The sequence below is a fragment of the Balearica regulorum genome, chromosome 8, assembly GCF_011004875.1.
Source record: "Balearica regulorum gibbericeps isolate bBalReg1 chromosome 8, bBalReg1.pri, whole genome shotgun sequence".
Taxonomy (NCBI): Eukaryota; Metazoa; Chordata; class Aves; order Gruiformes; family Gruidae; genus Balearica; species Balearica regulorum.
The window spans coordinates 19,483,581-19,495,722 of NC_046191.1; the positions used below are offsets into that span (position 1 = coordinate 19,483,581).

At 39.8% G+C, this 12,142-nt stretch overlaps 1 protein-coding gene across 1 annotated transcript in view; it reads right to left on the reverse strand.

Moving 5' to 3' along the window:
* Positions 1-12,142, reverse strand: part of ABCA4 (ATP binding cassette subfamily A member 4) — an 80,465-nt gene that overhangs the window by 27,660 nt on the left and 40,663 nt on the right. Inside the window, exons 16-22 of the mRNA XM_075759961.1 lie at positions 11,771-11,992; positions 8,940-9,144; positions 6,253-6,351; positions 4,943-5,167; positions 2,197-2,374; positions 716-847; positions 329-468 (exon numbers count right to left, since the gene is read on the reverse strand). Coding sequence (XP_075616076.1) covers positions 329-468; positions 716-847; positions 2,197-2,374; positions 4,943-5,167; positions 6,253-6,351; positions 8,940-9,144; positions 11,771-11,992 — 1,201 coding nt within the window. The remainder of the gene's footprint in view (positions 1-328; positions 469-715; positions 848-2,196; positions 2,375-4,942; positions 5,168-6,252; positions 6,352-8,939; positions 9,145-11,770; positions 11,993-12,142) is intronic.

Genomic DNA, 12,142 nt, shown 5'->3' on the forward strand with positions numbered 1-12,142 from the left:
AAGAGCATGATAGTATAGTATTTCATTTGCTTTGAAATAATAGAATACTGCATTTTAGTTTTTCTTACATTCACAGATTTTTTTTTATATACTCATTTAAAAATAACAGCTTTAAGTATATTTGAATTTGTTGTATATTTATAAGAAACAGAAGCTTTAGGGACAGGTTGTGCCAGTGTTACTATTTGTACAGTTTTTGAGAAAAAAGACCTCCCCAGTGCACAGTGATGTGTCAGAATATGGCCTAAAACAAGTAATCCAAACAATAATTGCTCAAAGACAAAGAAAAAGCAGCAGAAAAAACATCTTAGAACAATTCTGTGGGCACCTGACAAATTCTGAGCCTCTTCATTCCTTTTATGGGCAAGGCCCATGTCTTCTAGCATTGTTTCCAACTCTTGCTCAGCTTCATCCCTGGATCTCCCTTTCAGTTGAGAATAAAACAAGATGTGCTCTGCTACAGTAAGGCTGTGAAACCAGACAGAAGAGCACCAAAGCAATTTAAATGAATAAGCAGATTTTTTCCCAAGCAGCAATAAATTTACTCTAGCTTTATCTTGCTAAAGGAAGAGAGGCTAGATCATAGATCTTTGGGAGAAGTGTCTCTGAGATATCTACTGCTAGCACAGTAAGACAAACAACACAGGCTTTGGGGATGTGTCAAGCATGCAGACTGGGACCCTTATTCCTAAAGCTAGTTTGGAATGATACTTACTGATTGAATAAGATGTTGTACTGAGGGCACATGCCTAATCTGTGCCGAATAGAGTCCATGTGAGTCTGAATATCCAGGCCACCAACCAGCACAGTTCCAGAGGTGGGTGGGAAGAGGCCTGTCAATATTGACCTGAGAAAATAAAATGAGGAAATCCCCACTCTACTATCTTTGTGCCGGATTAGGAAGATGCATTGCATGATTCCACTAGATGGAGCATGATGACTTCTTACTATGGCCTTGATGAAACAACTCCAGTGAAAAGCATACATATAAATACTCTTGCCATGCTACAGTGAGAATCTTGTGGATCTGGTAACACATTTTTTGATACACCTGTCTGTATGGTTCTGCCCTGCATTAAAAAAAATACTGGTTTAGTCAGCCGCTCTTTTCCAGAGTAGTTTGTTCAGCATGTTACATCACCCCTACATACAAATGGGTCTAAAATGAACCTCACTAGCACCAAGATAGAGAATAATGGTTTGAGGTCTCCAGCGATGCTGACTCATGTCCTACACCTTTATTTTCTGTAAAATGGACAGGGGCCAAATATTATGTTGCAAATGGGTGGAACCTATTACTAGATTTGGATGAACAATGGATTTTTCATTTCTGAAAACTTCAAAGCAATATAAATTTTTGGTTTTTATCAGGAGAATAGAAAAACAAATTTATAAAACATTTCAGCAGATTAGAATGCTTTCATTTTGGGTCAAACATATTTCTTGCAGAACAATTAAAAAAATCAAAAGGCAATTTAAAGTGCATTTGAAATAAAAGCATTTTTTAATTTAAAAAAAAAAAAGTTTTCTGCTGGGAAACATCATAATGAAACACTTCAGTTCTTCCAACATTTGGTGAACTTGTCACAGACTCACAAAATGTCTTCTTCACCAATTAATCCTATTTTGCCAAATAAACTTCTGTATAAAGAAAAATAAACATTCCTAAAGTCCAGCTTCCTGAGACGCTAGGGTTCTAGAACTAGAGGAACCATTTAATCTGGACATGGATGTTGCATATATGTAACCATTTTGTTTGAACAGGGCCTATATTTTATACTCTGCACGCAGACCACAAAGTGTGACTGACTTAAAGCCAGTTTGACAGAGAAACCAAGAACATGTGGAGCGTGGTGGCTTTCAAATCTTCAGCTCTAAGTCAGAAGAGCCTTCTCCCTCTCACCTATCGGGAGTTTGGCCATGGGAAATGAATTCTGGGGGAGATAATTGCTTCCTTCTCTCTAGATTTTCACTTGTGTCATGCATTGCCTCCTTCCTAGGACTTTAGCTAATCCAGGATATTTTCTCCTTGTTTAGGGGCAGCGTTTCCCTGTCTGGAAAAAGCTTGATGTGGTGCATCAAGCTAGCTGCAGGGGTGGTAGAGACACAAGGGAAGAGTGAAAAGAGAAGACTGCTTCTCAGGACAGAGCAATGGAGCACTGTCCTGGATCTGCTGCTTCTAAAATACAGACTTACATGGTGGTTGTTTTTCCTGCTCCATTGTGACCAAGGAAGGCTGTGATCTGTCCCTCATAAAATGTAATATTCATCCTGTCTACTGCTGGCTTGGGCCTGTTCGCAAAAATCTTCACCAGATTCTGAATGCATACTCCTGGAATCAGTCCTGTTGGTTCAGGCTCAAAGAAGGTATTTACTTGAAAGACAAGAAATCAAGAATTAAAAAAGAATAAAAGCACATGTTTTAATCCCAGTTCTGACGATCACACATCTGCAGTTGCAGAAGCATCAGCCCATACCCAGTAAGATACAGCATCATGTGCCAGGGCCAGATTCTCCAGTCACACCAGTACCAAACTGAGGCAAGATTTCTAACTGCAGTGCAATTTATTTAGATTTACCCATGTACCAATGACAGCAGAAGCAGAGCCCAGAATTGTAATGATCTGTGGAGAGGCAACTCATTGGATCAGGTGAAGCTGAACATGCTTTCTGTTTTCATTGCGTAGCAGAGAGATTATTTGGGATTGTTGTCTGCAGATGCTTAGATAGGCTGAGAGATTACATTAAACAAGCAGCAGGTCTCCTTCCTAGCTAGGCTGAAATCTGCCATTCAAATCATCTGCCCAGCTGTGCATTCTTTTACCATGACGCTTTAAAAAAAAAACAACATTTGCTTTTAATCCTGGTAGGTGAAATTTACCCCCTTGCTGAGGCCAGCTCAAGACTTAGGCAGTACCTAACATGAACACTACATGGGATGGCTTTCTCTCAGGATTAAAAATGCATTATTGTAAATAGCACCATCAGGATGTTTTATTGCATCAGCTTCTAGACAAAACAAACTTCCTTTGAAGTAAATTAAGCCCTCGGGCAATGTGAATTATGGGAGTAGACAAATTTAAACTAAAGACCCTGTCCACTTTTGTTTACTCAGAATGCTTAAGGCTTTGTAGGGAGGCTTGTTTTGCAATTGCAGTTTACTTAAATTGTTCAGTACCCAGCAGGCCTGTGTGGAGAGCAGCCAATACCATCTGGGTAAAACCAGCCCCACCTCCATCAGTGGCTTGTATGACTGTCAAGGAAAAGTCACAAATACGTTGTACATGAGAAAGGTGTGTATACTACAGAGCAGCTAAGTAATTCATCTAGAATGGGCAGCTTTATTTTAAATAAAATTATGTTTATGACAAACTTTTCTTTTGTTTTGTGAAGGAATCTAGGTTTCCTTTTACCTTACTGGGCCAAATGCAAACATCTCTGTATCTATAAGAGTTCACATGGAGTCCAGCTAACCAGTTCTGCATATATTGGCAACTGAGGTGCCATCCTCGGTTCTATATGTATCATGAGCTCAATTCATACTTGCCTGCAAGACTCTGACAAGTTCAGAGGCAAATTCTGTGATGATCTCCCCAGTATCTGCTTTGCATCACCTGAAGGACACTGGTGGAGGGTTGAGACCTCTTTTTTTTTTTTTTTTGTGATTCATATTTCTCCGTTCTGATCCTATACCCTCAGTACAATTTTTGGCCATTTAGGTCTTTCTTCAGAGGTGGCATCATTTGTGGGGGATGCGTATGGGGCTTTGGTGAAAGCTCTGCTTAAAAGTATCAAGCAATCAGGACAGATTAATAGTGTGACTGCCATGCTCTTCTAACCCGTGTTAGTATTGGACTGCACTAGAGTTAAGCCATTAGAACTACTCTTCATTTCCTATCTCATTACTCTTACATGAAGCACTAGCTCTTACATGAAACCATTTTGGAAACAGTGTCCTTGAACCATACCAGGTCTGCTCTTGGCTTTTCCACATATCTCCCAGTTCCTATGTGGCTGGCTGAAAGGGAAGGCTGGCTTTTTTGTGCAGTGACAGGCAAAGCCCTTTCTCTGTGGCCACGGAGCAGCTGGAACCCAGGAGCTGATGAGTATAGCACCACATAGATAAGGTAGAACTAGAAGATTGGCTGAAATAACCTTTGCCCTCTGCCTGTCTTTTTTCTTTTGAAGTCCTGTCCTGTTTCCACTCACTCTGAATGCGTGTTTTCAGTGCCTATGTGAGGAGCTCTGATGACCCCACTTTTATCTCTAGCTTTTCAAGAGTCAGAGTGGGCCCAGAGCTGTCTGTAGCAGTTACTTTTGCTACAGAATCCACATGAATTCCTCTGAGCATCACATACAGAAAACTCCTCTCACTCCCCACAAAAGATGACATCGGGATTTGAAAATAAGTGAGGTCATTCAGGAATTCTTAGGTGGTGGCTAATGTCAGCATCAGAAAAGGCTGCAGAGAGACACACAGAGCACTTCAGCTAAATCTCTTTGAAACCAGTCTTTCCCTACAGATGCAAGACCCACTAAAGATTGGAGAAAAAAAAAAAAGAAAAAGGAAAAAAGGGGGCTAGCAGACAAGAACATTCCTCTCAGCTTAAGTATTTTTATTGAAGTCATGGCTCTTTAATACTAGGTCAGTGTATGTGTCTCTGAGGCTTCCCTCAGCATGAACACTAACTTGCTATAGAAAGCACATGCATTTGCACGATAAAACCAAGTCACAGAGCTCTTCTGGAAGGCAGCTCTCTTATGCGTGATGGCTAAAATATTCTAAGGGACTGTGAATGTACAGGAATCAGTAAGAGGGTAGCTGGGAGAGTCAGTGCCTCTCTTGAGCTTAGCTTGACTCCAGTCATTACTACATCTAGTTTGTTATGAAGTACAATGAGTATAGTATCTCAGAAGCACTCAGGTTGCTCTCTCTCCTTACTATTAATTTCATCTTTGTCCTGGACATCTGTCTTAGGCTTCCCCTGCTCGCCGAGGTCTTTTTCTCGTTTGTGTTTACATTGTTTATTTTTACCATCCTTCTCCCCCTGGTTGTCACTCTTTTCTTCTGGCTTTTCAGGTTCTTCAGATTTCTTTGTTCTGCTTTCATTTTTTTCCCCTTCAATGGCCTTGTGATCTACATAGCCTTCTGACTCTGGACTTTTTTCTGTATAAACCAAAAGTAACCAAAATTTAATTAACCAAAAATTAATTTCCTCTTATCTCTAGAGGTGCTTTGAGGAAAAGGAGGTAGTCCTAAGCCTTGAGCTCCCCAAGAGTATTAATCATCTGTGCTTTACTCAGGTTAGGAACACAGCACTCAAAGCCAACTAGCTTAAAATCTGCTTCACAGTGTTGGGAACAGATATTTAAGGAAGATGACTGACAATTTTGCAATTATAGACTCAGAGTAGAAGATATTGACTAATATTAGGTACATGCTTTATATTTTTTCCATGTAGCTCTAGATCAAATTCTTCACCACATGAAGAGAAAGGCCATACAAACATTTCCCAGACTTACAGGGAGTGAGAGGAAGAAAAACAAACTTAAAAGGTTAAATGAAAAGCAAACTGCTAAACTGCTTACTTAGATGAAGAGACTAGCTCCAGGCTGGAGTGAATGAATTGTACAAGAATTTCTGGCTCGCCAGTTTGGTCTTAGACCTTGCTGCCACGAAGGAAAACAGTCACATAAAATCACTAATGGGGAGAGGCTTGAAGCAGGAAGAAAAGTGATCTAACAAGAGGGAGCCCCTCAAGGAACTGAATAACACAAATTCAAGCTGGTAGCCTAGAGTGCAACTAGCACAACTGTAATTTATCAGATGGCCTAGGACTTAATTTTGTTGTGAAATTTCACCATAACTTTCTGCTATAAGGAATTTTAAGATAATAAAATGAAAATAAAATAAGATCAACATTATATTTCATTTTGACTTATTTCACAAATACTGTGTTGGGCAATAAGAACTCCCTGAATGTCTCAAAAGGTGTTGGTCAGAGTGTGTGTGGGGGTTGATGTTGCTTGCTAACCCATGCTTTAAAGGCTCTCAGATGGAACAGTGACTCACCTCTAATAACTCTAATAATAGTGGGCCACTCCAAGTTCAAAGGCACCTGCTGAGATTTCCAGTGTATGGCTGTCTAATCTTTGCAGCAGCTCAGGTAATGGAAATGTTACAGAGTCACCTCTAAACGGATCAGTGGTTTTGAAGTTATTTCTAAACACCAAAGTTTTAAAAGAACTCACCATCAGCCGTTGCTGTTTTCTCAGCTCTTGGGTTTCTAGAGCCAAACCAGTAAGATTCCTGCACAGGGAAATACCAAGGCTGTGGTAGTCCATAGTCCCCTAAACCAAAAATAAGTAGGTAAAGTGCACTTCATAAACACATTCCTCAGTGCACACAAATTCAAAGTCTGAGCTATAATTATAAACATTTGCAGTCCTAGTGTTGCATATCAGAAGGTAAAACCATCCAAGTACCTGACAGAACAGATTTTGTTTGCAGATTTTTTTTTTTTCTTTTGGACAGGAGTAAAATACTCAGAAAATATGTGATCTGATTGGCCTTACCTTTTCTTAAGTTAAACGTGGTTTAATTACAGAATGAAGCTATTCCCTACACGGGGACAATTTGAATCCTCACCAGCAGCAGCTGCCAAGGAACATCCTGACTGCTTTAGATGGGATCCCAGCCTCACTGAGGGATTTTCTTTTAAGGCCCCCTTAACACTGGAGGGTGGACATGAGTGAAAAGCTTATTATGTTTACACTTATTACCCTCGGCCTGAATTCACAACTGGCAACGAGAAAAGAGACTCTGGCTGTTATTTCAGCACACAGCCTTGCAGGAAAAGTGACAGAGTAATCCTTTTCTTAAGCAGAAATGGGCTTTTTTTGGTCACAGGTTAATTCTGTTTTGAAAAGAAAAAGGACAATAACATTATCAGTTCTTGTCAGGCCAGACTAGAGCTAGTACAAGTCAACACTACTTTCCTGGATCATACTGATTTATAGAATGCAGGGATTCAAGCTGCTATGTTTAAAACTGGCATCCTTGTGAACCCAGATGTTATTGGCCTTGTGCTACTTATTCAAAATAAGCAAAGGCTATTTGTGATGCTCACAGAGATGGTCGGTTTTTCTATACTGAAAGCCACTGTTTATGAAAGTGTCTGCTTATTTCTGACTTTCCAAAAATACCCTGTATGTCAGACAACCACTTGTACTCCCATTAATGCACACAAACGCTCCATCTGCATCCATAAGCACTTTGTCTCACACTTGGTATGGACTGGATTACACTCCTTTGAAGTTGGTGGCTAAAACAACTGCTTCTCATTCAGGATGAATGCAAAACCCAAGTGAACTCCATCATGGAGCAGAATGCTCAAAGAGCCAAAGGACCAGTGTGCCAATGGGCAGTTGGCTGCAGAGAAAACTTGAGCAGGAGCTGAGCCATGTGGTTCAAAGGATTATCCAGCGATCTCATATAGTAAGCTCAAAGACTACAGCATTGATTTGGTACGTCTGCATGTGTGTGACGGAGAAATGCTATGAGAAATTCCACAGAAACAGAGGAGCAGAAAGCCAAGGAGACACTCAGAGCAAATATAGGGAAGAACTGAAGCTAATGAATAGAAACCCTGAGACGCGTTACTGTTGTGTAAAGTGCTGGCTCAGAAAACTCAACTTGGATCTATGAGTAAAGAAACTCCTGTTGTTTAATCCCTGCTGTGTTCATGGAAATAGTACATTGTCCATTCTTATTTAAATAAACAGAGTTGCAACACAGGCTTCTCCAAAGAGCAACTTTTAGAAAAGTTACTGCAAATCAGCTTTAAAAATAAGTATGTTAAAATTGCATTAAACTTCTTTATGAGGCACATTTCTTAAAAATTGAAAGGGTATTAATTTGCTTACTTTGGTAGGGACACAAACAAAGCAGATTTAAGGTCATATTTTAATTTTGAAGCAAAATATCCTCAGACACATCTAAAACCATTTAAGAAATCCTTATCTTTTCTTGATTTGGATTAAGTCTAATAAGTGATGTGTGCAGACAAGCACCATCTTACCTTATCCATCATTAATTTTCCTTCAGAGCTAGAAAATCTGCAAGATCTCAAATTCTGAGTAACCACTCAAGCAAAAAAAAAAAAAAAAGCTGTCTGCCAAGAAACACATTCTGGAACTGCAGTTCACATGTGGGAGTAATAAATTAATGAAAAGAAAGCTCACTTGCTTGTACAGCATGAGTGTGCATTTACTATATGGTAACTATATTCAATAGGAAGCAAGATAACCATTTGAAGCTACAAGAACAAACCATTTTCTCACAAAGAAAGTTCCCAAACTTTGTAATTGATAACAAAGAAAATCCTTTTGTGAACTTGCACTAGAACCAGGATTCCCATTTAGAAATAAAAAAATCCACACAGGAACTTTCACAGCTGCCTAGGACACAGTATATGACTCAGGAACTAGTACCATCCTTTAAGAAACATTCGACCTAATGTGACCATAGTATATATGTGAACTAGAACTGTTATTCCTCTATTTTCAAAAATTTTAAAGATTCAGACTAGAAATGGTTGACACTTCTCAAAAGAAAAATATGTACACAAATTGTTTTTTAACAGATGATTTTTTTGTAGATTTATTTTCTATTTAAATTTTAAAACAGGACCAGAAATTGCATTCTCTTTCTTATACTTTCCTCCTTTTCCATTCTTTTCAGGACTAAGGTACAAGAAAAGAAAGAGAAAGAGGCAAAAGTGGAAGCCCTTAATAAACCAGTGGTGCTATACTGGATAAGACTTATGGTTTACAATGTCAAATACCCTTTTTCTGACAGACAAATACTCAGAGACTAATTACACTAACACAGTTTACAACAACTACCACTACTTTATATGAATAAGAAATTGACATACCTGGGAAAACATTATCAAGATACCAAGAAAGTATTCCATAGAGAAAAGCATCAAAAAGCATCATTTTAATGGAAAAAAGAAAACTATATTCATCTCCTTCCAAGGGACTGGTTCTGATGTTACCCCACTGTAGGCCAAGACCTTGCTCTTCATAGCGTGACAAGTATTCTGCACCAAACCCAAAAGCTACTTGAGAAAGCAAACTCTGGAATAAAGGAAAAATAACATTCAACTCAGAGGGACATTTTGTAAAGCAACCACAAAAAAAGATTGCCTTTAGAGTCTGGACTTCAAAACTTGATAATGCCTAACAAGTGATCAGGGAAAAGTGGTTTCACTTTTACATCGGACTGGGATATTTAAACCTCTGAATGGTAGTAATTCTAAGTGATATTTAGTCATAACACACTGAACTCAGGCATTGCTATACTTTCTTTAGCTACTAGGCAACCTTCACAGCTTGTTTTTTTGCAGCCCTGAGGAGAAGGACTTGGGGATATCGATTGATGAGAAGCTCAACATGAGCTGGCAGTGTGTGCTTGCAGCCCAGAAAGCCAGCTGTGTCCTGGGCTGCATCAAAAGCAGTGTGACCAGCAGGTCGAGGGAGGTGATCCTGCCCCTCTACTCCGCTCTTGTGAGACCCCACCTGGAGTACTGCGTCCAGCTCTGGGGGCCCCAGTACAGGAGAGACATGGAGCTGTTGGAGCGAGTCCAGAGGAGGGCCACAGGGATGATCAGAGGGATGGTGCACCTCTCCTATGAGGACAGGCTGAGAGAGTTGGGATTATTCAGCCTCGAGAAAAGGCGGCTCTGGGGAGATCTAATTGCGGCCTTCCAGTACCTGAAGGGGGCTGCAGGAAAGATGGTGAGGGACTGTTTATCAGGGAGTGTAGTGACAGGACAAGGGGTAATGGGTTTAAGCTGAAGGAGGGTCGATTTAGATTAGATGTTAGAGAGAAATTGTTTACTGTGAGGGTGGTGAGGCACTGGAACAGGTTGCCCAGAGAGGTTGTGGATGCCCTCTCCCTGGAAGCGTTTAAGACCAGGTTGGATGAGGCTTTGGGCAACGTGGTCTAGTGGAGGGTGTCCCTGCCTGTGGCAGGGGGGTTGGAACTAGATGATCTTTAAGATCGCTTCCAACCAAAACCATTCTATGATTCTATGATTAATGTCTCTGTTCAGAAAATGCTATAGATGCATCTAGAAGTTTTCAGTGTACACCTTTGCCTATCTTAGAGAAACAAAGTATTTCCTGAGTGTATGGCGCAGGGCCACCACAAGTAACAAGACAGAAAGTGCACAAGATGCTCCGGATAAGGAAAACCACAACCATCCCCTCCCCCTGGTGTGTCTGCTACCTAGTTCTCAAACAACAAACTAACAAACCAGTATATTCAATGCTGCATTGCAAAATAGAGCAAGAAGTGATATAGTGCTGTTTCACAGGATATGTCATTCAGTCAGGAATGCCAGATCTTAGGAAAATGAGGGGACAAGAGGGATCCCAACAGCAACTCACAGTAAGGTATTATCATAGTGTGCTAACTTAAAATGTTTGGTTTTCAGCAATACAGTCATTATTCAATTACTTTACTTGTCCTTAAAAATTTTTATTTTTTTTCTTCAGGTCCCCTACACATGCACACCCCACCCCTTATCATCCCTTGTAATTAGCTCTTCTTCAGAGATCAACCTTTGAACAACAAAGACCAAATGTATCAGGAACAGAGAAAAATATTCATTACTTCTGACCAGCAAATATCCTTTCTTAGATGGATGCCGCCTCCTTCACTTTAGGGTGAGAACAGTTGTCTTTATGCTTAGATTGTGTGCTAGTCTCAAGATTTCCTCTCAAATCAGAACCTGTCAGAGGCCAGTCCTACTAATTTCCTGACTTAATGACAGGATCAAGTTTTGCACTTTATTGCCTTAATTGGTAGAACTAAAAATGGTATATACTACATCTGTATAGCACATCAGTTAAGAAAGCTGATTCATAGCTGTATTTACACTTAGTTATAGTTTTTTTAAAAGAGTTTTATTTTTTCCCCTTTTTTATTAGATTTCCTAGTGCAAGAGAAGACAGTACTTCTTTTACCTAGGTTGTTAGAATGCTCAGCAAAGATGGGGAGACTGGATTCAAACACTCGCTCCCCTTCCTGATTCATTGGGCAACAGAAAATCAGTCTGGATAATTTTTTAAGTTCACATTCCATTTCAAAACACAGTAAGAAGTTTCCAGCTCCACTGAACTGTTAAGTATCTTACCTATTATGGAAGAGAATCAACAAGGAAGCACTGCATGGAGAATGTCTACAACTTCTTAGATGGAAGATATTTCTCAGAGCTTTGGCACTTGGGTTCAAATCCTAATTCTGTGTTCAGCTAAAGAAGGAATGCGAACCCGAGGTTTTCTCATCCTTAGATATTACCCTGTTAACTAGGTTATAGTACATGAGAAAGATAACTGTCTCCATTTTGTGAACTGCCTTTGTGTTTATTAAACATACCAGAAGTTAAATTTGCTTTGACTTATAATAAGGAAGCGTGCAAAACTTTTTTGACCATTATGCTAATTTCCTAGCATTCAAAAAGTAAAATAAATGCTAATAAATTTTCTAAAAGCCATGAAAATATGTCTTGGTCACTAGGCCTGCTAAAAGCTTATTCACTTGCAATCTCTCATTATTTGAGAGAGATTCAGCGGTCTCCCTCTCTGAATCAAAAAAGCAGAGATGAAGAAGTGTGCAACAGCTTTGTTACATGTGCACAATGAGAAGGGCAGCTAAAATTTGAACCCAAAGATACCATATAATCAGTGAAAGGCTTACTGCTAGGATCTTCAGATTAACAGTCATGCGGTCTTGCCAGACAAAGCAGACAACGTGGGGCAGATACAAGGTGAAGTAGAGGACTCCACTGCAGGCAGCTGCCAGATTTGCTTTGGAGAAGAAGGTGCTGAACAAGAAACACTGCATTATGGTGGCTGTGGTGAATGTCAGTAGGAATAGAAAGAAGAGAAGTGGACTGCTATAATGTAGTACTTGTCCGCACTGTAAGCAAAAGGGAAAACAAAAAATTTAGAAATATTGACACTTTCTGAACTAGCAGAAAAGGTCAGAATTCTCACTAACATGTAACCTGTAATGAGTAATAAGCCAGTCTTTCTTACCCAATCTGACTTCTAACTCTCCCAGGCAGTA